Consider the following 27,993-nt stretch of genomic DNA (forward strand, 5'->3'; position numbering starts at 1 on the left):
CAGTTCTGTGATTCTGTGAAGTGAGGAGAGCTTCCAGAAGAAAATGCAGGAAGTACAAAGATCTCTTTCTTTTTAGGTCAACCAGAGTTACACTCAGTGAATATGCAACTTGCTTTCAGCTGCTGTCTTTTGATGTACTGTAGCTAACTACGTAATTTTATCAGTCTGGAAAGATTCAATTTTATGAAAAGTGAAAGAAATGTGAAAATGAGGATATGATAATGAGTAATTATGAGGAGATTAAAGTAATGCAGTACAAGTTCAGCTCATATAGAGCTGGATTTTTTCTTTCTTTTCTAGGTGGCTGTAGGATTATTTTCTTTTTAAAACAAACACTTTTAAAGTCCCCGATGGAGCCTTCTAAATAATAGAAGATCTCAAATATCTGTAAATAAATCTTCAAAATTGAAATAAAGCATCTCTCTATGTTGGAAGGAGTAACCCAGCCCATCTCAGCTTTCACTTGCTCTTCTGAACAATGGTGTTTTGCTGTCCTAATATCTTAAATGGCTTAATGTTCTAAGGGTGCTTAAATGGGATTGTGGAGCTTTCATTTACACTGGGGACACTATTCTTCAGTCACCATTCCTTTCTCAGTATTCAGCATTAGCTTTGCCCAAAGGTCAATTTAAGGACTTCTCTAAAGCCTTACCTTTTTTATTTTCGTTTATTTTCTCACTTCACAGTACATCAAAGTAGTCTGAAAGCACTGGAAAGCATGTCAAATGCAGTTGTGCCTTCAAAAACTCAGAATTTGAGAGCTTAACCCAGTTTGCGTACAACTAGTCAGTCAATCTTTGATTTCAAAGGATAAATTCAATTACTCATGTGAGTAGGTGTTAGCAGAACTGGTCCATGCAGCACAATAAATCAACTGATGGGAAGGATTTGTTTTGTAAGAACTGAGAGTGCTTGGCCTTGATGCATATTGCACAAGGTGTGTTTGACAGCCTAGCTATTTAATTTGTGTTGTATAGGAGAAGATGGTATGGTAGGTAGTGGTAGTGCCCTCTTACATCATTCCTCACAGTAAATCAGCATCTGAAATCCCTTCCTAGGTCAACACAGGTGAGTTCCTCTGTCTGTTCTGAACTGGTGGGATATGAAGCGGCTCACTGCCCAAATAAAAGGACTTTGGCTCAGTCACTCAGTATGCAGGAACTCAGCAGTGAGTTTTAGTTGTTACTCTTAATTATTATTCCCATTTGTAGTAGAGGGCATTTGAAGAAGAGAAGGTGGGGTCCTAGTGAACAGGAAACAAGCCACCTGAGTGTCACTTCAACAGCGGTTATTGAGTGCAGCTCACAGCATTTATCTAACTTAAAGAATTATGTGTGCAGCTAATTGCTTAATTACAACAGAATCTATTTAATGTCCTACTTCAATAGCACAAAAGTAAGGAAAATCAACAGTATTTGCATGTATTCCAAGGAAAAAATTTGTGCTGTGGAAGTGCCAAAGCAGCACTTTAGTGATGGGTTTTTCCTCCTTCAGATCTTCATCTGTGAACCTGAAAACTTTCCCTTGCCTATAAAATAGTCACAAATATGCTTGGCATTAATACTAATAATATTCAGTGGCCACTGTCAGTACCATCAGATCCAGGAGAGATTCCATTCTTATAATTCAATACATATTTATTTTTACCTAAGTTACAGAGGAATCATTTTAAAAAATAGAGTAGGCCACGTTATCTTTTATCCATCAACTGCTAGAATATATCTATGCCACTGAAAGATTATACTCGCTCAGAAAAGGTGATCCAAATTTGTGACATGGTTTTACTGTGCCTGACTTTAAGTCTACTCAGTTTAATTTTTTCAACCAGATCCCAAATCAGAACACCGAAAAATCTGCTATACACTGACCCCATGCAAAGCCCCTCTTTGAGCTTATCTGGGAGGCAGAAGAATCAATGAAAAACAATGTGGTATAATGATATTTATTTCAAGTGAGGAGGAGGCTTGAATAGTGAAGTAATTAGGGCTGGAATAGGGGTGTTACTATATATGGATTATTGAATTATAATGATAACAATGTAGTACCATGATAAAAATGAGGAAGAAAAAGAAAGAATCAAGATTAAAGGTTCTGTTGACACACAGAAAAGGTAATCCACCAGAGGGAGACAAACTGTAGAAACCGTTGCACCGAAGTCACCTTAATCAATGAATTGGAAGAAAGAAGGATTGTGTAAAATGAAACACAGTAATTTATATATTTTTATCATTAATTTACTCAGCTTTCTTACTTATCTTTCTTTCTTGCCATTATCAGGAAATCCAGATATCTCATAATTTTTAGATTTCTTGCTAATTATGTTAGTTAAGCAAAGTGATTCTACTGAAAGTATGACATCTGTAATTCATGAAGCCTATTTCTTGGTTCTGGAAGCATTTCTCATTATTAACAAGTCCATGTGAAAGAGCTATCATTTAGATTCCTACTGTTTCTTGACAGAAAGAATGTGCAGTGTAAAACAAGTTTAATTACAGAAGTATTTCAGATTGCTTTTATATCTCCAGAGGTTTGCAAACAATTATTTAGCAATGTAGTACTTCAACAAGGTTGACTAACACATGTTTGGCTGTTGGCCGGGGTCAACCCAACACAGTGCTTTCAGTCCCAGACATTTACTTTCTTCTTCATCTGATTTGAATTGTTCCTTTTTGTATGGTTTTTGATACCTTTTCAATGGAGTCAACATAAATGTTCTGTATTGCAGTTCAGTTGACTTTCCCCTTTATCCCTGCATTATCATTTACTTTTGCTTTTTTGTCAGCATTTTTACTGTGTTCTGATATTATTTCTAATAGTATGTACCCCTTTCTTCAGATAAAGCTGTAGGCTGAGCAGATCTAACAAAATAGGAAAAGGTTCAAACATCATTGGTGATATATGCTAAATTTTCAGGTGCTTCATGTGCTTACTTCCTCGTTTCACAGCTAATTTCCACATTTATACTGAAGTAGTTAATTACTCTTGCTTCACTCATTAAAAGGTTATTTTTTGCCAAGGAATGAAAGGAAAAGTTTTCCCTACATTCTTGTAAAGACAGTGTACTGATATTGTCCCACTTCCGCTCAAAGAAGTTTAGTAAAAGTCTGTGTTATTGTTTGTAACTTTTCTACAGCACTTCTTTTTTTTTTTTTTTCCCTCCTGTAGAATTGGAAGCCCTGACATTTTTAAGGAGTGCAAATGACATTAGGAATAGAAACTCACCAAAACCAGCATGTGACTGGGTACTCCCTCCTACACTCTGTACCCTTCCTTCCTCCTTCCTTCCTTCTCTTTACTCTCCTTTCTTCCTCTTTACCCTTACTTTCTGATCCTTCTTTCCTTAATTCTTCCCTTCCTCTTTCCCAAGTCTTTGAATCCATGAACTGGTTTTTTACCAGATGTTTCCTTACCTTCTCCTTCAGCTGCTTTTCTTTTACACCATCTCTGTTTCTCGTGGTGGAGCATATTATCACTGCTACTACTCATACATTGCACATTAGAAATCCCAAATCCAAATCTAGTCAATAAAGGTTAGAACTGAAATTTTGTTTAAGGGCAGACATCAGTCCCAATTTACTGAAGCGAAAGGCAGATCTTCCCATGACAAAACCAGCCACTCTATTCTAACTTATTTTTGAGATTCGTGTTGGACAGAGGACTGTAGTAGGTTCATCTCGAACTTTTAACCTGAAAGCAGGAAGTTACTGAAAATGAACTCTTGTTTCACAGTCCCTAGTGGATAACACCCACTTGGATGAAGTTGCCATCTGTTGTTTTCTTGGATTGTGTCAGAATACGTAAAACAGAGTGAAAGGGAGAGAAGCAAAACAGAAGACAGATGCAAGCAGAAAATACTGCTTGGAAGTTGAGGTTCTCCAAAGCAAGAGGATGTTTGGAGTTAACTTTGGAAAAGCCCTGTAGGGGCAATATAGGTGATTGCACTGATCACCAAAGAGTAGCTTAAGCAAAAGGAAAGCTCCCTGGCTGCCATAGATCCGATGCCTTTGCTCTTTATTTCTTTTTCTCATAGCTTGCTATGCATAAATGGACTGAGTGCAGGCAGTGGTAAGTGGGACCAGAACCATCCTTCAGAACAAGCCAAGAAAGACAAAGTAAGAAGAGTGGCTATAGTAAATAACACACAGGCTTAACAACAGGAGCTAGAAGTGTGACATTCCCTTTATCTTCTTCCTTCATCAAGGCTGAGCTGTAATGAGGAATCCAGCCTGCATTGTACTCAATTATATGACAAGAGAAGAGAGGAAATGAGGAAAAAAGAGGAAATATAATGTTCTGATTGAAAGTTTCATCATTTTAGTAACAATACTTTTGACTTGAATTTAAATTTAAAATGAAGTGTTTTAGGATTCAAAACTGCAATTCAGTTGGGAAATGAGTAAAAGAATCATTTATGCCCATTATGCCCCATAAAGAAGCCCAGTTATCTCCATTTCCCTTCTTTTGACTAACAAATGGTACATTTAATATACAAAGAAAATAGCAATATTCTGTGCAATATGGCACAAGGCTCACAATTGGTGTATTGTACAGTAAGTGCATTTCTTGAAAATCTTCTCAGAAATTTTTGTAGTAGCAAATGCTTGATCAAGCTGTTATATTACGTTATGTACAGGAAGAGGAAAGATAGCATAGTTAGTTCATCTGCTACCTTCTGAATATAAGTGGTCATTTAATATGCCTATCACATTTATTGCTGCTATGTTACACGTGTTTGTATGTAGTATTTAAATCTGATTCTCTTAAACAGAAATAGTTTTATCGACTCAATACTGCAAGTATTTCCTGAAAAAGGATATATTTCCTGTGTTTTGTTAGTGTTCAACAGCACAGACTTTTAAAAAGCAGCAACATGACACTGATTTGTAAGACAGACTTTAAGTAAGGTTGTAATTCTATACTGTTGTATCTCACAAAAACTCAGTTACTGAACTCCAATGATTATAAATTCCATATAATAAAAAAAAATAAAATAGACACTGTTGTCCTTACTTCAATCACAGTATTAAGCAAAGATACAAAGGAGAGAGAATCCTGCAGATGAACTTGAAGATGAAAATGCTTTCTGTCCATACAATGAAGTTTCTTCAGCTTCGTAACTGCAATCAACAGAAATAAATTCCATGCTTTGGGCTCCTCAAAGGAGTGAGGTTTATCTTCATTGCTTAGGTGCAAATTAGCTCTGCAAATTAAACAAAACAAATAGGCATAGTGAAGAAAAACTTCCTAACTGGTCTTCACAGAAGGGATAAAATTGAGATACCTAACACTTTTAAATGTTAATGTCAGTATTTTCAATGGAGAGAAATGGTATTTTCAGCAATAGGCCTCCAATATTTTGTCCCAGATGTTAGGAATTGTCTGTGCTCCTTCTCACTCAGAACTGGAGGAGTTCTGAGTAGCTTCTGAGTTTTGAGAGGAGTAACCATAGGTAAAGCACAAATACCACAAATATTAGAAAGGAACCTTCAACTCAACTCTTTCAGCCCCCGGAAAAACTAAAAGCATATAGCAGGAGCCAGAATTAATCTAAAGATTAAAAAATGAACATACTGTACAATAAAAATTGTGTTCACCTTTACTAAAAGGATCAGGCTGAGAGCATATGTTCAGCTGTCCAGCTTCCATGACCTCAGATGATTTGATTTAGAATCACAGAATCACCAAGGTTGGAAAAGACCTCCAAGATCATCCAGTGCAACCATTCATATATCAGCAACAATTCCCTACTAAACCATGTCCCTTAGTACAACATCTAAACAGCTCCTGAGTATCTTCAAGCTTGGTGACCCCACTACTTCCTTGGACAGTGTATTCCAGCGCCTGACCACTCCTTGTTCTTCATCAAATTCTTTTGTCTGTAGGTGCCCTTCAATTTTCATAGTCAGCTTATCAAATGATGGAGAGGGCCTGGTCATCTGTGTTCTTCATTATTTGCCACTCCACAAAACACATTCATCTGGAAACAATTGTAATACAGTATACGTTTTCTTTGGAATTACTGATGATAATATTATACTGTAGAAAAAGAGAAAATTCCTTTAGGATTGAAAAAAAGCGCAACATTTTAATGGCAATAAGGCATCACTCAGTTAGTGGATTTTTAATCTTCTGATTAGTATCTTAATTTCTTATAGCTCTAAATTCTCAGCCACACTACCAAGAGGTATCAGATCAGATGCCTTAAGGAGTATCCACACTTTCCATATGAGCTTTCTGTTTGAAAACTGCATCTAATGCAATTCTATCCATTACCTTGCTTTCTATCACAGTCTGACTGGAAGTACATGAGAGAGATGGAAACTTGGTTTCATACTGTTGCACTTGCTAGAATTAGAGCTCTGTGCTTTCTGGTCAAAGATGCTCAAAGGTGCAAGGTGAAAAGCAGTTTCCTACAGATTTTGCTGAAAAGCAGAACCATCCTCCTCCCCCCATCCCATCCCACCTCACCAAAAAAGAATAAAAGGAGGGACAGAGGAAAGGAAGGGAGGAAAGAATCACAGAATCACCAAGGTTGGAAAAGACCTACAAAATCATCCGGTCCAACCATCCACCTATCACCAATAGTTCTTACTAAACCATATCCCTTAGCACAACGTCCAAAAGTTCCTTGAACACCTCCAGGGTCAGTAACTCCTCCACCTCCCTGGGCAGTCCATTCCAATGCCTGACAACTCTTTCAGAGAAGTAGTATTTCCTAAAACTGATTTTAGTTCAGTTCTTCAGATTACAGTGATTTTTAACTGAAGAAAGAAGAAGAAAGAAAGAAAGAAAGAAAAAGAAAGAAAGAAAGAAAGAAAGAAAGAAAGAAAGAAAGAAAGAAAGAAAGAAAGAAAGAAGAAAGAAAGAAAGAAAGAAAGAAAGAAAGAAAGAAAGAAAGAAAGAAAGAAAGAAAGAAAGAAAGAAAGAAAGAAAGAAAGAAAGAAAGAAAGAAAGAAAGAAAGAAAGAAAGAAAGAAAGAAAGAAAAAAGAGGAAGAGAGGGAGGAAGGAAGGAAGAAGGAAGAAAGGAGGGAGGGAGGGAGGGAGGAAGGAAGGAAGGGAGGAAGGGAGGAAGGGAGGAAGGGAGGGAGGGAGGGAGGAACGGAGGGAGGGAGGGAGGGAAGAAGGAAGGAAGGAAGGAAGGAAGGAAGGAAGGAAGGAAGGAAGGAAGGAAGGAAGGAAGGAAGGAAGGAAGGAAGGAAGGAAGGAAGGAAGGAAGGAAGGAAGAGAGGAAGAGAGGAAGGAAGGGAGGGAGGGAGGGAGGAAGGACCGAGATTATGTAGACTGTATATAAAACAGAATTTCAAATCAGGGAAAATTATATTCTTAGTTCACATAATTTTGATTACATTCAACTTAAATTTGAAATAGATGTATATTTAGTGTCTTTGAATCATATTGCTGTTACAAGATTGAAAAAATCCAAGTCTTAGGCCAGCACTATTAAGTAGCTTTAGAATAAATCCTGTGTGTATTACTCTGTATTTTCACAGTAGTAAGGTATGCCTCAGGTAAGACATGCAGAACTTCTAAAGCTCGAGGTGTCCCCATTGTGAGAAGAAAATAATATTTGCATGTTTTTCCCTTGTTCTTTGAACTCCCTACAACTAGAATCTGGCACTTTTTATAAGACTTAGTGGTAAGGGCTCTGAAATTCCCTCAGCATCAGTTTGTTCCATTTCTTGTCTAAGTGCCAACTTTGTACTGTCACAATGTAAGAATTAACAGCTGGCCAACACTCAGCTTTTCTCTTTCTTGTACTTAGGAATAAAGTCCTAAAACTACTTCCCTGCTCATGGTTCTGGATGTTATTCTTTTTCTATTCAAATTACCACTATTCCTTTGTGTTTCCTTTTTTGTAATCTCTTTCCAGCATTGCTTTTATGGCTAACATGAGGTTGTTGATCAGTTGCCCAAGTAATCAGAACCTAGATTGCCACATCAGTCCTGTAAAGGTGAAATGCCATGAAAGCTTTTTGCCTACTACTTTCCCAAGTGGATTGTAAAATAATTGTGCTGATAATCTAATTTAAACTTCAGAATTCAGCTATGTGTTAGCGCATGGTTTTGCTTTAAATCCTTGTTCCGAAGAGTTGCAATCTCATAATTTTGAGTAACAAAAGAAACCCTGTAAAATAGAAATGTCTCTTTCTATAACTTGTAGAAAACCAAAACTTTGAAATCCCGTTTTAAATGAGAATATATGTAATGGTTTATAAATATCAATAAGCTACTAGTACTTAGAAATCTGGTTTTACAGCAGGGTAAAAAGGGCACTCACTTTGTGTCTAGACACCATACTAATGGCAGAAAGAGTTTGTAAGAAGCGTGGCAGTAGATCAATAGCCATGGAAAATAATACTAAATTATACCACCCACAGTCTACCGCGTGACACATGAAGGATAATTTTGTAATATCCGAGTGAGCAGTAGGTTGCAATATCTTCCCTTTTTCTCTCAAAATGCAGTTTCTTGTGAGGGTCATGTCAAATCTAGCAAAAAAAAAAAAAAAAAAGTGAACCATGAGATGAAACTTCAGTCATGTAGTACAAATTTATCTATGCTGCTTTTGTATGTCTGACTGAGAAAAATTCATTTTCTCTAAAAAACATTCCCTATTCCAAAGACTTTTCATCCTACTTCTACGCCAAACAACCTGATATAAGTTATGGATCAGCATGTTAGAAGTGTGGTTGTGCAGATACTTCTACAAGGGAGTTACTCAGAAAAAGGATTCTTGTCCACACTCAGCAATGAAGAGAAACCATAGTATCTGTTGGAGCACAATCAAAGACTGCTAATTCTGTTTAGTTTTGATCTCTATGAAGATGAGTCAGTCATTATTGACAGACGGTTTACTGCATTCCTCCCAAAATCATAAGGAAATTCAAGTTTTGCTTAATAAAAAAAAAAAAAAAAAGAGAGAAAACATGCTTTGGGTTAAAAGAAGTGTGTAGATGAGGAAAAATAAAAGTACTTCAGTATGTTAAGACTAGTTCAATGCAAGAGATTTGCTCAGACTTTTCCTTCTGTACTCGGCACTGGTGAGGCCGCACCTTGAGTTCTCTGTTCAGTTTTGGGCCTCTCACTATGAGAAGGATATTGAGGCCCTGCAGATTGTCCAGAGAAGGGCAACGAAGCTGTGAGGGATCTGAGCACAAGTCTTATGGGGAGCGGCTGAGGGAATCAGCATTCTTCAATCTGAGGAAGAGAAGGTTCAGGAGTGACCTTATCACACTCTACAGCTGCCTGAAAGGACATTGTAGTGAGGTGGGAGTTGGCCTCTTCTCCCAGGTAACAGTGATAGGACAAGTGGGAATGGCCTCAGGTTGTGCCAAGGGAGGTTCAGGTTGGATATTAAAAAATTTTCTCTCAGATAGAGCAGTGAGGCACTGGCACAGGCTGCCCAGGGAGGTTGTGGTGTCACTGTCCCTGAAGATGTTCAAGAACTGTGTAGATGTAGCACTGAGGGATGTGGTCAATGGGCATGGTGGGAATGTGCTGAAGATTGGACTAGATAGTCTTGGTGGTCTTTTCCAGTCCTAATGATTCTATCATTTTATTATTTTTTCCAAAGATGATCTTAACCATCTCACAAGGTGCTCTTTTTTTTTATAAAAAGGGAAAACTTGCTGAGGCAAAGCAATAGATTGCACCAAACAGTTTATATGGAGTCTTCCTTCTAGGTGAGCTATATAACAACATAGTACTGCATTACATTAAGGAATGTTTTTTTGTGTAGCATGAGAATGATGACTTTTGACAAGCTAACATATTACCATTTAATAAAAGTGTTACATTCATTTAATGGAAAGATAGAAATTACTCTCCACAATCCTCTCAGTCCACAGAGATACTACTAAGAACATCAATAAGGGATTTTCCTAAAATAAGTTAAAATAGTTTGGATTTGTTGTAATTAGCTGCTATCTTCATTTATTATTTGTCAAATATCTTACCATCACATTTGACAATCTATAATGGCAAGGGACACATCTCAGAACTACTGCTGTTCATGCTTTCCTCCTTTAACAGGGAGAGACTGCGATATAAATACTTAAAATGATAGCTTGGATTCAACAGAATCTGAATGTGTCATGCAGCCATTTAATTATATCAATGGCCAATGAGCATGGCTTGGAGGGGATGTAAATGCATTCTACATGCATGAAAGGCAGCAGATGGATTTATTGACTTCAGACACAGTCAGCGGACACAAAGTGACATTTATTCCTTAAGAACCAGAACCAGCAGAATTCTCTGGTCTGCAGATCTGTACACTAATACAACAGATTGTGGCTGAAAAGCTTAGCCCAGTTAGGTACCTGTGTTTAATTTAAATAAGTTATTATTGTGTTTCAATGTCTTTGTTTCTATCCCGCTAATCCGATTTTTCAGATCTGTTCGCTTTGTTTTCATTTTAATGAAACCACCTAAATTTGGAGTCTGTTCTAAATTAAAGGTTACTGACTTCCAATTCTCCTCTACCTCACTGAACTTTCTTTTCCTTGAGGAAGAGAATCTAAGAATTCAACCCACCTGATTTTGCATTTAAGATATGGATGTGAAGTACAGCAAAGACAAGTGGATGAATACTTGAACATGAGCAAAGAACACAAATTAGCAAGTATGGATTGGCCATCGTCTCTCATGGTGCCTCTACTGCCTTTCATATCTTATTTCCTCATGGTTTTAACAAATAAAAATAGATGTAATTAATTTGCTTGTGGGTTGCTGATGTTTTTTTTTTCTTGTGTGTGCTTTTGTTTTGTTTATGTGTTCTATTGTTTTTGTTTGTTTCTTTTACTGCAGATTCTTCCTCACCCCTATTGTATTTTCCAGACTTCTGCTTTCTTCAAAGGTTGGTACCTTTTGACTCTTTTCCACACTTTTTTTCAAAATAATTATCTCATTTGTACTGAAATTGAAATATTTCCTTCAGCTTTTGGTACATATTGATCTAACAGAAGTAAACAAATGGAACACCTCACCCTTATGGATGGACATAAACTATTTATACTGAGTTTTCTGGATGCCTAAAAATCACAATGCAATACCATAATCCATGCATGAAGAACTAATTTCAGCTTCACTGCCTTCTGTGGAGCTGCAGAATTTGGCTACATTTTAGTCTGATGATTCGAAAAGTATGAAAGAGTGTTTCTTATGTTCTCATTTATTTCTGTCTTCTTGTATTCCCTCGCTTATATGAGGTGGAAAAGAATATGTAATTGGTGGGGCTAAGGGAATTTGAAAAGTACATGTGCAAAAGAAACCAATACACTTTTCTCATTTCTTTGCTGATGGGAAGGCTATACGCAGGCATATAGAAAATAGCTACAACTCTAATGTGAGTAGACAGCGTGATGACTACTGAAAATGCACTCCTCCTCTCTTCAACCCTATAACTAGCCTTCGTTAGATTCCTATTTGCATTTTCACTCCTTTGAAATGTCATCTCCATTCTGCTGCTCTGCTCCACCACTTTATTACTTCCACTTCCTTCCCCATAATAGATAAATATAGCTGAGTTCCACCCCCTTTGAGAAGTCTCACCGGCTTAGACATAAACTTTGCTCTTGGGAACCACTGGCTACACGTAAGCAATGGGAGGTGAAAGGAGATGCCACTCTGCTCAAGTACAGCAGGTGAAGAGCTGCCAAAATCTTCTTTCCCACAGCAAAACAGGGATTGGGGTTAGGAGAGTGGGGGGGTCACCACAGTTTTTGCTGTGCTGGGGCTGATCTCTCCATGCACACCTGTGGTATGAACCAGCTTTGAAAGGAGGACTGAAGTTTTAATGTACCCTTGAGGAAAAGTTATCTGTCAAAATTAGTAATGAAGTACCTCTCTTGCTGTTTGTCCTCAATTCATTTCCTAAGCAAGAATTTTCCCTGGCCCATGCGGTGCCTTAATTTAAAGATGTTCCCATTTTTCTGGCAGCTGCAGTTTCCTCACCTTCAACAAATCAATGTGTAAAATTGCTATCAGCACTAGGCAGGCTGTGCACGCTTCCATTCCATGATCTAGGAGGGAATCGATCTTATCCCTGGAGACAAGGATTACCAAGACTCTGTTTATATCCTGACATAGAAAACACTGGCTCAGGGCAAAGATGGCCGTTCTCCTTCCCTTTCCTCCCACTCTTTGAGGCACTGGATTTGGAGAAACCTGCTAGGGCTTGTTTCCTTCATTCCTTCCTGGAAGGTGTAAGTGCTCAAACGTCATCCCTAGAGGCCAAACAGGCTTGTCAGAAAGATTTCTGCACAAGCAGAGTGCCTGAGGGCTGCTCTGAGGTATGGTGCTTTGTTTGTTCCCATTAGCTTAGCAAGGTGTGGTGGTTTTGTTTTGCTTTGTTTTGTTTTTTACCAGGAGGTAAAGGAAGCTCTGCAAAGTTCTGCATGTCAGCATCCTATTTATCCCTGAATCTGTTGTTGTAGCTCAATGCAAAATAGGCTATTTGTGTGGCTCTTAGAATTTGTGAATAATGGATTCTACTTACATATCTAGAGATCACCTTATGAAAGTGATTAACTGTATGTCAAATACTTGACATTCTTAATCACTGCATCATAATTAGCTACAAGCAATACTAAGCAGAAAGAGTTGTCTTCCATGCACAAAGACTTCAGGTGCTGGGGATTTTACCTGCAGCCTGGTATGAATAGGTGGCTGGTCACAGAGAAAATGCAGATCTTGCAGTTGGCTGAAAGTCTGCCTCTCCCTGGGAACAATGCTATGGAATTCAGTCTTGTGAAACCAAGGACAATGGAAGGAAGGATTCTAACTGAAGTGCTTCTGTGCATAGGGAAGCTTGATTTCATACTTCCCTTGAGAAAATAACTCCAGGCAATAGTTCAGTGGTATAAGGCTCTGAACAGATACTGCTGAGGTACAGACAAATTATCCCTTTCTCTGGCAGTTTGGAGTTGAAAAAAGAGCTGACAGCAATCTCAAGACTGGCTTGCATAACACTTGCCATTATTAGAGATATTGGGCCTTTGTTGTTTGAAAGAAGGGTTTGGAAACTAAACAGGGAAATGCCCTAAAATAGAGATGAGTTAATTCACATGCATGAGTATGACTTGTCCCTTGAAGTTCTGAATACAGGTTTGCCATGCCAGGGAGGGAAGGTATGCAGAGAAGATCAGAGGATTGGAGTCAATGTGATTGTTCAACTAAGCAACATTCAGGCTGAATGACTGCTATACTTTAGTGCCTATAAATGAAAAGAGTAATATGTCCAGCCACAAAGAATGCTTTCAACAAATGAAGAATATGAAGAAACACTGAGTAGCTTCCCATGTTGTATATACACCAGGTATGCTCATTGGAGTGAATCAGGAGGGAAAAAAAAATAGGCTGTCACATAATGAGACTAGCTCAGTCTGGGCATTTGCACAGTCATCCTAAGTTCCCATAGACTACCTTAATTTTGGCATTTCTTACCTCTATGATTGCTTGCTTTTGTAGCCTCAACATTGTTTGAAGGCAATTATTCCACTGTATGCAATGCACAGCACACGCTAGGAACTTATGCAGCTTATTTATGAAGAGATAGTCTGTCACTGAAAACACTGAATGCCATGTGCGTTAAAGAATGTTAAAGAGGAACATCGTGAGGAAACCATGGGTGTTACGTCATGGAAAACATCCTGAAGTATTTTTAGCTATGTATTTTCTCAATCTGTGATGAAAAGAAGCAAAAAATCAGGCTGCATATAGCCTGTGTAGTATACATAATATGTATGCCTGTACGAGAGACTTGGTTCTAAAACTATTCAAGAATGGGACCTCATTCTAAAAGAAGAAAAAGACCACCAGACTTACAGCATATTTTTGAGCAATACTTTCATGTTGCCTAAAAATGATTTTCTAAATACTACTCAGTGATAATGTCTTTTTTTCTGCTTTGAAGGGTTGGCACACAACTGACCTAGCTACATAAAGGCTTGAGCCTTTGTGGATTCACACAAGAAAAGTCATGCGAAATTCAGCAGATCAGAAGGTAACCCTGTCTTGCCTGGAAAGATTGGCTGTTCCACGCCCTTAAGTGTAATGAAATAGATCCTGATCATGCTTTCTCAGGGCAAGTTCACCTACCAGCATAAAGATCAGTGGAGCAATTCCAGATTTCTACTGCAAAGACTGAGCCTGCTGTTGGTCCAGACTTCTTGAAATCCTTGTTCCTCCTGTTACATACATTGTAAATTTTGCTGTTGTGATTTCAGACAGTGAAAGGCATTAATCCTTAAAATTCAGTCCACCACAGCCCCTTCCTGTACTGACCACACTGATGCCTGTATTACTGTGTTGTTTTTTTTAAAGGGAATATTTGCTTCTAAGTTAATGTCAAAGTTCTTTGTCACTATGCCTCCTTCCATATTTGAAAAATGTAACCACTGTGACCTAACTTCCTTTATGGCCAACTCACCTTTATGGTTTCCAAAATGGATCACTGTGATGTCAAAGAAGCAATTTACTCTTGCAGATCATTCATTTACTACCACTACTACCATGCTTAAAAGTAATTGGCATGTCCAGCTCATACAGCATCTTCCCAAATTCCATAACTCAATGTAGGTCAAATATGAGGGAATTTAACCTCTTCCAAATAATGGCCTACATCTAAAGAGACAAAACTTGATTTTGAAATAGGAGTTTCAAAGCAAACCACCCTTTCCTACAGCTATTTTACTGAAAGCGTTCCTATTTTGGCTGGAGACTTCGGTTGCTTTTTCTTTTCAAAGGTATCACAGAGCTTGACAGTACCGCAAGCTGTGGTTGGAGAGCAGGCACAATGAGATTATTCTTTGGTGTCACTGCTTCTGTTCTAAGTTCAGTTTGACTCCCAAGCTGCAGTTTGACAAGACAGAGTCTGTTTTTCAGTCCACATAGTGTCAAGATGTCAAAGGTTCTGTAATCATAAGAATGTACACTGGTAGAGAGTCCCTCCAATGATTCAAAATTTTTAACATTGTTTTGAAGAGATTTTGTCCTAGTAGATTTAATATAGAGCAAGAATTCTTTGTCTAGGCACCTCTAACTCCATACAGTCTTCCTGAAGTCAGCACAAAGCCAGCACAAAACTGTAAAGTGAACATAAACACCACACTGTGTGCTCTGGCTAAAACAGCAGAAATGAGTCGATATGCTCTTGCCTGATTTTGATCAAATTTGTACCACAACATGATGTATAACCGCATAGAGCTTGTATTAAATGATTACAGAGCCACTGTCTTGGTAGTCTACCAAAGCAACAACTCTGTGGTTAGAAGATTAAAGACATTTCATCGTAGCATCTGCTCTGCTCTTAGAATTAGAAACACCCCATCTGTGGAAGCTGTCGTATCTTATAAATAGACAGTTTCAATCATTACCATCTAGGATGTCATCAGGAGCACAAGATGGAAGATGAAGATGATGTGCCTCAGCTGCAGCTGCAGGATTCTTAATGCTATTTTTATAGTGACCCAGACCTTCCCAAGTAACAAAAAATATTGCTTTTGGGGCAGGGTGAGTGTATTGGTATGCCCCTATGTGTTCTAATCAAATCAGTATTTTCTCTCGTCTACAGATACTACAGTTCTGTAATTATAAACTCGTAAGATTCCCCAGAGATTATCTAGTCAGTAGAAACTACATGGCATATATATACTATATATAATTTTATATGCACAGAATATTGGTAGTTGATTGTTTAATCCTGAATAGAGCAAGCCATAAGATAAAATCCAAGCAGAGAGAGTTTGAATTAAAACTTTTCTTACAATCTTAAAAGATCACCCAGTCTTTAGAATAAAAATGTTGAACTACTGAAGTATTTGGTGAATACCACAAACTTTAGTATGTTGATCCAGTGGTTCTTTTCTAATTCTAAACTTATAGAAGATAGACCTGACAGCTTGTACGTAGTGTGAAGAACAACATTCCCCTCTTTCCTATTTTGGGACTTAGAAGCTTGAAGTCAGCTCCTAACTTCTCTTGTAAATCAAAACAAACTTCTTGAGCCATCAATTCAGTGCTAACTCAATGTTTAGCTTAATCTTCTCTGGTCTTTCAGGTGCTTTGCAGGTGCTTACTTGCAACTTTCCTAAACAAAAATAATCTGTCTTGAACTGTGGACAACAGCACTAGAGGCCATACCACAGCATTTACCCCGGTACCACACACAGAGGCAACATAACTCTCTTACTACTTCCAGAAATTCTTCCGTTTATGAATCCAATTCTATTTGGAAACCTAATCTACCGTTTTAATTCTGGTTGCAGCACTTAGACAGATCATTAATCACCATGACCCTAAAGACCTTTTAAAAATCAAAGCATGCTTCCTACAGACTTCAAGCGCATAGCTTTGCATTTGGCAGTTAAGTTACATATTTGCTTATGTTCCTCTCAACAGACAATCCAAATGATTTCAGTGGTTTGCCCTTTTCATGATTTATGATTCCCTCAGTCTTCCTGACACCTGAAAATACTGTCAGTTAAAGACTGTATCTCTGATTTCTCCTCTGCTTGTTTCCATGGGATTCAGCTGCTTTCATCACAGAATGACAGAATGGCCAGGATTGGAAGGGACCTCAAGGATCATGAATCCCCAACACTCCTGCCACATGCAGGGTCACCAACCTCCCCATTTAATACTACACCAGGCTGCCCAGGGCCCCATTCAACCTGACCTTGAACAACTCCAGGGACGGGGCATCCACAACTTCTCTGGGCAGCCTGTTCCAGCACCTCACCACTCTCATAGTAAAGAACTTCCCCCTAAATCTTCCCTCTTTCAACTTAAAAGCATTTCCCCTTAAAACCATTTCCCCTTGTCCTGCTGTTATCTACCCTTTCAAAGAGTTGATTCCCCTCCTGTTTGTAGGCTCCCTTTATGTACTAAAAGGCTGCAATGAGGTCACCCCACAGCCTTCTTTTCTCCAGGCTGAACAAGTCCAGCTCCCTCAACCTGTCTTCATAGGGGAGGTGCTCCAGCCTCCTGATCATCTTTGTGGCTCTCCTCTGGACCCTCTCCAACAGCAGTCTTTCTTGTACTGGGGGCTCTAGACGCAGTACTCCAGAGGGGGCCTCACAAGAGCAGAGTAGAGAAGAACAATCACCTCCTTGTCCCTGCTGGCTAGCCCTCTTCTGATGGAGCCCAGGATACCATTTGCTTTCCGAGCTGCAAGAGCACACTTATCTTAGAATCTGGTAGCTAACAAATCTGGCTGACCAGGGACTGCTCAATAGCTTTTAGGTGCATCAGGTTGATATGTTTCCATTCAAATTACAATGTTTTCCTTCTGGTATAGCTTCACCCACAAGTCACAAAACGAACGTACCCTCTAAGTTTCCTAAAACTCACGTGGAAAAAAAGGTTGGTTGCAACTCATATCCCTGTTCCTACTCTGTGTGACTGTAGAAATACATAAAGCAAAAAGTATCTCCAAGCTTTGTCCTAAACTTATTTTATTGCTATTTATCTGGTCAAACACATTTGCTAGTCCTGAAGTGCCTTGTTCTACACATCCTGTCAAGGGAATAATTAACCTCTGAGGTATTTCACAGACTGGCAGATACACATGTGACGTGGGCAAACAGGCCTATCTCCCACCCAAAACAGGATCCCAGTTACACAATGCTTCCAGACAACCTAGGCACCTTCTCCACCATCCCATGACCACCATGCATGGGCCAGGCAGATCTCATCTAACAGGTAACACTTCCTATTCCACCCTCCCATGAAGGATTTCCACTACTGTGGGGAAAGTGTCACTGTCTTACCTTACATCCATTGGAGGTCAGTGCCAGGTTACCATGTTGGCAGACTGACCACCTCTTTCACTGTTACACCTTCTCCCAGGTATTCAAATCAAGACTGTTAGCATCAATAATAAGCATAGAGGGGACTGTGTTTCTCAGAAATGAACCTGTGCCACTGGCTTTACTTCAGCAAGTGCGTATGAAGCACTACAAATCTTACCATGAAGTGATGGTGTCACTTCTCAAAGGACAAATCTCATGGAAGTGCAAAACTTGGGATGGAGGAGAAGACTTCTAGCTACATTGTCTTAGAATCTAGTTGTTCCCAGAATAGCAAGGAAAAGGGAGAGGTTTGCATGCCCATGTATGTTTTTATTCAACAGCAGTAGTGCAGATTTATAAATTCAGGTCATAAACTACTTATGTCTACAAACCCCATTCGCATTCATCACACCTTACTGAAATACTAATAGTATGAAAAGATTAACTCTGCAAACTTTCGGTCAGCAAAGATGAAAACATTATTTGTGCATGTTCAATGGGTACTTACTTAATGGAGGTGTTTCTAAAGTTCACCTCTGCACTCTTCTGCCTTATTGATCTGAAATATATAGAAGTGATGACACTTCTACTTGCTTTTTTATTCATCTGAACCAGGTTTGCCTGTGTCTAGACAATTTAAATGGGGCACTCTCACATACACTCTGGTTGTTCCATGGATTGAGGCTGTTTCTTTAAGTTTTGAATGCAAATTAAGTAACTTAAACAAGGTTAAAGCATCAAGAATATATTTGCTTTTCTGGCAAATCATGTGACATCCTCTCTTTATTAAAAAGTAAAAATAGCTGTACGAGCCATCCGATGGGTTCCCTTGAAAGTAATGCGGTGACGCTATTAAAGCAATAACAATTTTGACTTCTCATTAAGTTAAAAGAATCTATCAAAAAAACTTTGCAGATCACTTTGTCCCTGAAATAGCTGAACTGAAACCACAGGAATTATATTATCAGTTGAACTTAATCTTGTTGCACTTCTTTCAGTCACTTAGAACATGTTTTTTACTTAATGTTGGTATTTCTGGTGTCAGAAAAAATGTATCTTAGAAAAGCAAACAGACACATCCTTCATTCTTTTCTGTTTCACATAGCTGTCCCTCTTCCTTCCTTCCATGCTTTCTCTATGCATCAAACATTTCTCTTCTCAAATCTGTCAGTTTGCAGGGTTCCCCACTGAGAGTATATGCTTTCAGCATGTGCTGGAAGTGAAATAAATGGGACAAACAGTGTGCTTAGAAGTAAGAATACACCTCACAGTATACAAAGCTATGACCATGAACTCTGTGAAAACTTACTTTTTTCTATGACATTAATATTTGATTCAATATGCTCTATCTTGCCTTAAGAGAAATTAGAACCCTGGCTGCAAGTTCCTCTTACTTGTTCTAGATGACCCTATGGCTGTTTTTATACACCACTCATCTTGTGGCTTCTTCCTCTCGCTTCTGCTAGCAAAGAAAACTCCACTGGGATAATTCTGTCTCCATATGTTTCCTCTGCTCAATAGCCAGAGAAGATTTATAGTTTGTTTGCTTTCGGGAAAAAAAAAAAAAAAGACCTGCTTTAATTTTTGTTTGAACATATACCATGATAGAATGCAAGAAGCAAACTGACCAAAATAGAAATTTTACATATTGATTTGCTGTAATTAGAAAGCTCCTAAATGTTGTGTTTAGTAGAACACATAAAAAGATAAAAGGAATGGCTCTGCTTGGTGCCAAGTTGTTGGGTGGGCTAAATTCTTTCCATTTTCAAAACAAATCAATTTGCCACCTGTTCTCTCCTTTTCAAGTGTTATGAGGGAGGCAAAGCTCTTTCCCTCCTCCCCAGTTTTTCCCTATAAACTGTTCATATTTTATAGGTTGTTTAAATTAAATGTTTATTTTTGTTCTGAATGTTTCAGAAGCAATAAAATTCTCTATTAATTTAGATGTGACTTTAAAGTATCACCTTTGTCAACTCGTATGATTTGCTATTTGTTTCTGTTTTCTCTTTCTTTTAGGATAAATGTTTATCAGAAAGATGCATCTGCAGAATCTGAATGAACTGACAGAAGGAAATGCTGACATTTGAGCCAGGCTTCCCAAGCTCTGTAACCACAAATGCAAAACCTTGTTTGTGATGATGGGCTCATTGGTAGAGGTGGGCTCATGGTAGAAGATACCGCTTGTGTTTAATCAGTTCTAAGAATGGAACAGAATAGAACCCTAAAACCATTAAGGCTGGAGAAGATCACTAATATCATCTAGTCCAACCAACAGTCAATCTGCACCATGCCCACTGACCACATCCCTCAGTGCCACATTTACACGGTTCTTGAGCACCTCCATGGACAGTGACTCCACCACATCCCTGTGCAGCCTGTCCTAAGGCCTCACCACTATTTCTGAGAATAAACTCTTCCTAATACCCAACCTGAACTTCCCCTGGTGCAACCCAAGGACCTTATCTCTTGTCCTATTGTTGTTACCTGTGAGAAGAGGCCAACTTCCACCTCGCTACTACCTCCTTTCAGCTTGTTGTTCTTGTATTGTGAAGTGAAACTTAAAAAATAGGAGAAAAAGGAAGAACTGATCCATTAAATAAACTTCAGCACTCTTTGAAATGAAAATAAAATGTTTGCAAGTACTTATAACATGGAGAGGAACAGCAAACATGGCTTCTTGAAGAACAAATAAAGTCAAACTAACCCAACTTCTTTCTATGATGGCAGAACAGACCAGTAGACAGGCTACTCACCATATACATCAATTTACAAAAGCTTTTGATACTGATGTGCCATTTTCCTAGGAACTTATGTTTCACCTGAAGTATTCCCAAGAACTCACAGAACAGATGACAACTGATTAGGGTTAGTCCTGGCTCATGTGCGAAACTGGAGGAATGGTTCAACATCCCTATCAACAGTAAAGATGACCAGCCATAATTCGTGGTCACTACACCTGCAGGGCCACCCAGGTTTAAGTGATTAAATGGGAGGACTGAGCTGGATAATGATCCCATGAAACTCTCAAGTCAAGTGAGACACAGGTGTCAGCTTTGGAAGCATATACTGGGAGGTTAGTGGTAAGAGGGGGATGGGAGTGGTTTACTCCAGGGAAGAAATGTGTCATAGTAGCCTCAAGAGGCCCACAGGATTATTAGTAAAGAGGCAAGGAATGGACCCTTTTCTGTATTCACAGGAACGAGATGAAAATTTCAGCCCTGCAGTCGTTCACTGATTACATTCTCCAGAAGGACAGAAAGTCTCAGCTGTGAGGGTTTGAACAGTCAATGCCACTTCAGGATAGTACAGATGCAGTTGGAGCTGCCTTGGCTATGAGGATGGAGTGAATGACTTCTCATTACTCTTTCCGGGGATATTTTTATGTAATCATTCGTGGAAAACCTTGAATCGAGTTCAACAACGTATTTAAGTGGATGTATTAATATGAACACGAGTGATTCTACTCACTTCAGTTAAGTTATTCATGTCCAAAAACAGAGGCACCAGTAGAGTAATTAGTGAATGTCAGTGGAAGTTGAAGAAATCACCACCTGCAGCTGTCCACGCTTTAATGAGTTTTTTATCTGCTGATTTTCAGGGAGTCAAAGGGGTGGGATTACAGGATCACAGAACCCCAGCACGGCTGAGGCTGGCAGGAACTCTAGATCCCTCTGCTCCAGCCCCTGCCCCAGCAGGGACACCCAGAGCAGGATGCCCAGGGCCATGTCCAGGCAGCTCTGGGAGATCCCCAAGGAGAAGACTCCACAGCCTCTGTGCAGCCTGTGTCAGTGCTTCGTCACTGCACAGCACAGAAGGGCTCCTGGTGTTCCAGTTTGTGCCCATGGCCTCTGGTCCTGGCACCGGGCACCACTGACGGAGCCTGGCTGCAGCCTCTTGGCACCTTTCCTTCAGACATTTATGGGCATTGGTAACGTCCCCTTGTGTGTCCTCTTCTCCAGCCGAGCAGCCCAGGCTCTCTCAGCCCTTCCTCACAGCAGAAGTACTCCTGGAACTTGCCATTTTGGTATCCCTCTCTTGGACACTCTTCAGTATGTCCACGCATTTCTTGTACTGAGGGGCCCAGAACTCCAAGTGCATCCTCACCAGTGTTGACTAGAAGGGAAGGATTGTCTCTCTTGAATCACAGAATCATCGAATTACCAAGGTTGGAAAAGACCTCCAAGATCATCCAGTCCAACCATCCACCTACCACCTATATTTCCCCACTAAACCGTGTCCCTCGGTACAACATCTAAATGTTTTTTGAACACCTCCTGGGAAGGTGACTCCACCACCTTTTTGGACAGCCCATTCCAGCATCTAACCGCACCTCTGAAGAAGAAATTTTTCCTAAGGTCCAATCTGAATCTCTCCTGGCACAACTTGAGGCCATAAACACGCAAGCTGCTGTTAATACTTTTCCTAATGCACCTGACAATACTGAATGAGAAACACATCAACCTCCTGCTAGATATCTCTGAATAAAGTCAATAGAACAACAAAGCAAGTAGGAGATGCTAACATCTGAGAAAAAATACTGAGAAGGGGAAATAAAACAAGAAGGCAATGAAGTGGCAGGTGGATTGTCCCTCCATACCTCTGCTGGTCCTTCACTAAAACGCTTTTCTGAGAGCAGGGCTTTCTTCTGACTGCGATTTCTTGCTTCCTGTGGCCCTTCCCTAAGGCAATAGACACATTCCTGCCAGCTGCATTAATAACTTCCACCTTGTGACACCAAAAACACTGGGGAACTGTTTAAAAGCCTCCTGTCTTGTGCAGATACACACAGAAGCAGCAATTACAGTAACAAGAGGAATAGTAATGACAAGAAAAAGCACAAGGTGGAAAAAGTCTGTGAAGAAATTGTGGGCGAAAGCATTTTTTTCAGGTTCCTTGCATGAAATATTCCCAAGCAACAGACACCGTGAAGTGGGAGAAATCCAGAACTTCTACAACATTTTGTCTGAACGCCCTCACAAAAAGAAAGCAGTGGGTTTCAAGGCAGGTATCAGGATTTTCCCAATAATAAAATATACCTTTAGTTTTAAATGTATTTCTTAACCCATCTGGTTACTTTGGCTCTATCTGAAGGGTTGAAAACTAAGTGCTTTTTTCTCTGCTTGTAATACATTTCCTGTGGGTTGTTACCACCTATCTGTCTGGCAGGAACTACCCAGTTACCACGTTGATCAAATCTTACCTTTGGATGTTATCCAAAATTACTTAACAGAAAAGAATCCAACTGGTATATCTACTATGAGGAGAATGAGCAACATTTCCTTGAAGAATTTACTCAAAGTAGGCGTGTGTATTATGTGCCAAGAAAAGAAGGAAATCTGATGCTAGCATCAGTTGATGAACATTAGCATATATTCTTTATATGGTACATGCTAAAGGCAATGCTGGCAAAAATATGCAGGAAAAAAAGCATGAAAAAAAAATCATTGTTTTAAGGTCTTTCTTCCTCAATTTAGGGAAAGAAAATGGCAAGTTCTTCAATGGAAAGTTTTTTTTTTTTTTTTTTTTTCCTATGAAGAATGAAAACACTTCAAGAGATGGAGGTTTTCTTGTGAATGTCTAAACAAAACATTTGCACTGATTTCAAAATCTGTATGTTTCAGCGTGTCCAACACAGCCAAAATATTTTGCTTAGAGAAGGCAGGCATGTGTTACTATTTTCAATGCGTTTCATGTAAAAAAAAAGTCAATAATGAAGCGTTCACTTTGTTGATCCAGTTCTCACTGAGTCATTAAGGGCAGGGAACAGAAGAGACAGAAGGATATGAGACATCTTTGAACGCAGCATATACAGCTATGGACTACTGAGAAATTCAAACCCAAATGTCTAGACGAAGTGGAAAAACTTGAAGGAAAAGAAAATAAAAACAACACACAGAAACACAACTTGGAACAAAGTCAAAAAAACAGGATGAAATGAAACAAACCCCCAGGCTGTGTTGGAGATGTTTTGATGCAGTTTGGCAGACCAGCTATATGCTCACTTCCTGCTCCAGGCCAGCTGTGAAGATCGCTCTCTGAATTATGGACTCATAGAATCGTTAAGGTAGGAAAAGGCCATTAATACCATCTGGTTCAACCACAGACCTCTGGGAAGGTTTCCTCCCAAACCACCACCCCCTTCCTCCAGGGGACAGGTGCCACGGTTTATTTCAGTGGGCAGCACCTCCTCAATCTAAGTTCCCTTGTCTTCAGTTCTCCTGCCCCTCTGTGTGAAAACACAGCAGATGCCTCTAAAAAAAAAAAAAAAATAAATCAAAATAAAATTAAAAAATCCTGTGGTTTTCAAACTTGTCCTCAAATTTCATGTCTGCTTTGACAGAATTACATTTTTTGGAAGAGTACTTAGCCTGTGATTTTCAATTAGTTCTGTCAAGCAGTGCACAGACCTTGGTCTCTGTAAAATGGGGCTCTCAGATAGGGTGAGCAAAGCTCACAGGAGGGGAAATCACTAAAGGCAGGCTTGTCAGCAGGTTTGAATCCATCCCCTGAACAAAAAGAAGTGAAAAAACAAATTTGGCATTTTGGAGCCCAAACTGGCAGGCCTGATCTGAAATGACATTGCAGTTTTCATTAGCTATAGGAGCTGATTTCTTTCCACCTTATCCAACACGACCTTGAAACATACCTTAAGCTTAAGTAGGTCGTTGTAATCTTCGGGGGCCTATGCTAGCTTTCAACTAATGGAAACCAAGTTTTGAACTCCAGGGGATGAAATGAGGTGAACAAAATTGTCTATCTACCTAGTCACAGCTGTAAGATTTAGGGCATATGAAATAAAAAATGGGGCAAAAGAGACACCAAGAACCCATTTGAACTTCAAGGTAGTAGAATATGTATAAGGCTGGAGCTGAAGAAGTAGCTTAAATAAGAGTCTTGTTTCTTGTTTTTGGTTTTTGTGATTCAACAAGGTGCAAGGATGACAAATACTTAATAGCAGATCACTTCTGCCACAAAGCATGGCCATGGCTAAAGAGGCTGGGTGATGTCAAAGGGTACAAAACAGCAGTCATGTGTGATCCTCCAGTGCATCCTGTGGTAAGTAGAGGAGCTAATACGACTCTGACACCAATTCTTAGTCTACAGTCCTCTGTAGGATGGCATTCCTTAGCAGTATCTCTCACCTGGGGGTACAGGGAAGGAAACCAAATATCCTCGGACAACCACGTGCAATTTCTCACCATCATCAAAAAAGTAACCTGCTGTCAGTCATCTCGTTTGCTCCCTTCTGAGGTTACAGCCCTACAACAAAAGCAATTCATCAACAGACCACCCATAAACTCACAGTCAACAAAAATAGTTCATTTTTCTACTGCTGAAAAAGCTGCAGCAGTTTCAGTCCCCCGATGAGCTATACCACTGCAGCACTTCTTTGGGTTCGAGTTAGTGGTGCACCACTTCAACTTAGTAAGATATTCTGTAGGCTTAGTAAAATACAGAAGGTACTTCACCTTTTTATTGAGTGGGAGGGCAGGAGAGGCAATAGTGCACACACTACTTTTTGTAAACTACCCTCACTTTGCAGTATCCCAAAGCTCTGTATCCTAAAACCTCTGTAGCCTGAAGCCACAAAGAAAATGAATATATCTTTAAATATTGACAATGCAATTTCCTTTCATCTATTCTTGTGAATTCCAACTGCTTTCCTGATGTTTGCACTTACCAAGTAGACAACCCAGAGATTACTTTTTGTGATCAAACCTGGCAGCTGTGAATTCAAAAGAGCAGGCTGGAATGAAAGTAACACAGAAAAGCTGGAAAAAAGAACAGTGTGGCTTCACGTGGTGATGGAGCTTCGTTTCCTATCTTCTCTGAAATTCTGCTCTTTCACATACCGTGCTGCTGTATAGCAAGAAGAAAAAAAACAATCAGTGAAAGTGTTGAGTTTGTAGGAGAGATGAGCTCCACTTGAAGAGCCATGAGACGTTGGCTGGTGTTCAAGGGTATGCTGGTAACTCGTAAACTGAGAAGCCTCCAAGTAAACACTCTGCGTGTTAATAAAAGGCTTGGTGGAGGGCAGAGAAATGTGTTGCTCCTTGAGGCATGGTGCCCCCAGAAATGGGTGCACACGGTGTCCATCTCTGCTCTGCCTTTAACGCAGGGCCCGTGTCCCAGCCCACGTCCCAGCCACGGATCACGTCCCGACCCATGCCTCGAAGGACTACGTCGCAGCGCTCGCCCTACACGCGGGACCAGCTGCTGAGCCCAGATCCCCCAGCAAGGGGCTGCTCAGTAGGGCTGCCCCTTATGCTCTCATCCCCTCGGGCGAAGGCAGAGAGCGCCGAGCTCGAAGCTCGTTCGATGAGGGCCGGGGGTCGCCGGTCCGGTCCGGTCCGGGGCAGCGGGGAGGCGGCGTGAAGGGCCGTCCGCACGCCCCGGGAGCTCCCCGACAGCCCGAGCGGCCGCAAACAGGCTTAAGGCCGAGGCGATTTGCGCGTAATCCCCGGCACGGCCCGGGGAAAGGGGCGCGGTGCCGGGGTGGGGAGGGGGCGGGGGGGGAGCTCGGTTAGACCCCCGGGAGCCGGGGGAGGGAGCGGGGCCGGGCGGGGAGGGAGGAGGGGGCCCGGAGGGGGCCGGGGGAGAAAAGGGAGGAGCGGCAGGGGATGGAGGGAAGGAAGAGCGGCGTGGGGAAGCGCTACGCGCCCGAGCGGCGGAGGGAGGGAGGGAGAGAAAGAGGCGGCGGTGGAACGCGCTCGGCTCCGTGGGCCGAAGGTCGGGCGATGGAGGAGCACGGGGAGCCGTCTTACAGCGGCCGCAGCCCCGCCTGGGAGGAGCTGGTAGGTACATGCGTGCCTCGCCGCGCGCGGGCATTTCCTCCCTTCCTTCCTGCTCCCTGCTGTGCGGTTCGGGCTGTCATCCCGCGGCGCGTCTCCGGGGCCGGAGTTGGGCGTCCTGACCTGAGCGGCACCCGGAGCCCCGCCGCCAACTTTGCCGAGAGGAGCGGAACGGGATGGGGGTACGGAACGCCGCCGTAGCGTCCGGAGAACGGGAGAGATACTCTTCCAGGGAGATAGACTCTTCCTACTGTTATTTGTTCCTATTTAATTTCCGCAGCAGGGCTGGGAATCGCCCCCAGCTCTCCCCGTGGCGGAGCCGAGCCGGGGTTGGGGTGCACGCAGGGAGCGGGGGGCACGGGTGCCTCCAGAGGGGATTCCCCGAGAAAGCTGCCGCTTCGGTATGCTGAAGCCGCTCGGAGACCCTCCTCCCAGCGAAGGAAATCGTGTCACCGGCATCCTCCGCCGGCGATAACATCAGATTTCCCCTGTCGGCATCCCGCCGTTGGGCTTTTCTCCATTGTGCAAACACACGCACACACACGGCGGACGGGGAGGGCTATTAATAGCCCCTGGGTCGCCGCTCTTGAGGTCTCGGGCTGCCCGATAGGTCAGGGCTGGGCTGTCCCTGGCCGTGAACTCTGTGGGGCGATGGAAGCATGCACCCGTAACACGGCCACGCTTCCCTTTAGGTGGCTTTTTTTTTTGCCAGCCTGCACGGGTCCAGCCCCTGGTTCTATTTCTAAAGGCACTTTATAACAGCGGACTGGGAGAGCCACACTTTGCCTCTCGCAGTCTGCACACTCCCAGGAATCTCCCTGGAGATACCTGCTGTGACCCACTGCCACCCTACCGGGGTTTGCAACCCTGTGCCCTCCCAAATACATTTTGACCGGCCTCGTTTTCTAGTGAAGTTGAACAACCCCCTTTGCTGCCCTCCGTGGTCCTCAGCTGAAGATGTGGCCAGAGATGCAGCTGTGATAGGGAGCACAGCTGGATGCGAGACGTTCCAGCAACATGGAGCTGACATCCACAAGCAGCGCTCAAAGGCAGACCCTCGATTTTGCCTGGAGAGATGAAAATGCCGTGGGAGGAAAAGAACGAATCCCGTTCCCCTGAACGTGTCGTCCTACTGAACAGTGACATTTACACTGGCTGCCGAACTCAGCTGAAAGTCGGGAGGCTGACAGATAGCAGCCCCTCCGTATGGCTGGAGCAACCCAGCCCGCTCCCTTCTGGGTGCAGATAAACACAGACAGAGCACTTCCTTTCTTCTTTTCCCCCCTCAATCTCCTCCTCCCCCGATAAAGGAGAGAATTCGGGTCATGTTTATCGTTCCGTGTCTGCATTTGTTCAGGGTACACACATGAATGCAGTTTTAAGGTTAACCACTGCATTCGTTTCCTTT

The 27,993-nt window shown here is 41.2% G+C and overlaps 1 protein-coding gene and 2 long non-coding RNA genes across 4 annotated transcripts in view; all 3 read left to right on the forward strand.

The window, feature by feature from the left end:
* The window catches only part of LOC104917510 (uncharacterized), a 28,734-nt gene extending 8,787 nt beyond the window's left edge, over positions 1 to 19,947 (forward strand). The window contains exons 2-5 of one of the 2 annotated variants that reach the window (XR_014880983.1): positions 9,621 to 9,684; positions 10,811 to 10,859; positions 13,917 to 14,006; positions 19,810 to 19,947. This is a non-coding gene — a long non-coding RNA (uncharacterized LOC104917510). The remainder of the gene's footprint in view (positions 1 to 9,620; positions 9,685 to 10,810; positions 10,860 to 13,916; positions 14,007 to 19,809) is intronic. The other variant, XR_004158889.2, reaches the window with a different exon arrangement.
* Positions 19,948 to 26,418: 6,471 nt separating this feature from the next.
* Positions 26,419 to 27,993, forward strand: part of DGKH (diacylglycerol kinase eta) — a 168,537-nt gene continuing 166,962 nt past the window's right edge. The window contains exon 1 of the mRNA XM_085215804.1: positions 26,419 to 26,588. Coding sequence (XP_085071930.1) covers positions 26,532 to 26,588 — 57 coding nt within the window. The 5' untranslated portion in view covers positions 26,419 to 26,531. The remainder of the gene's footprint in view (positions 26,589 to 27,993) is intronic.
* On the forward strand, positions 26,601 to 27,911 carry LOC146545762 (uncharacterized). Its single transcript, XR_014880984.1, has 2 exons — positions 26,601 to 26,767; positions 27,495 to 27,911. It is a non-coding gene; the product is annotated as an uncharacterized LOC146545762 (long non-coding RNA).

The sequence above is a fragment of the Meleagris gallopavo genome, chromosome 1 (assembly GCF_905368555.1).
Source record: "Meleagris gallopavo chromosome 1, MGAL_WU_HG_1.1, whole genome shotgun sequence".
NCBI classification, from domain to species: domain Eukaryota; kingdom Metazoa; phylum Chordata; class Aves; order Galliformes; family Phasianidae; genus Meleagris; species Meleagris gallopavo.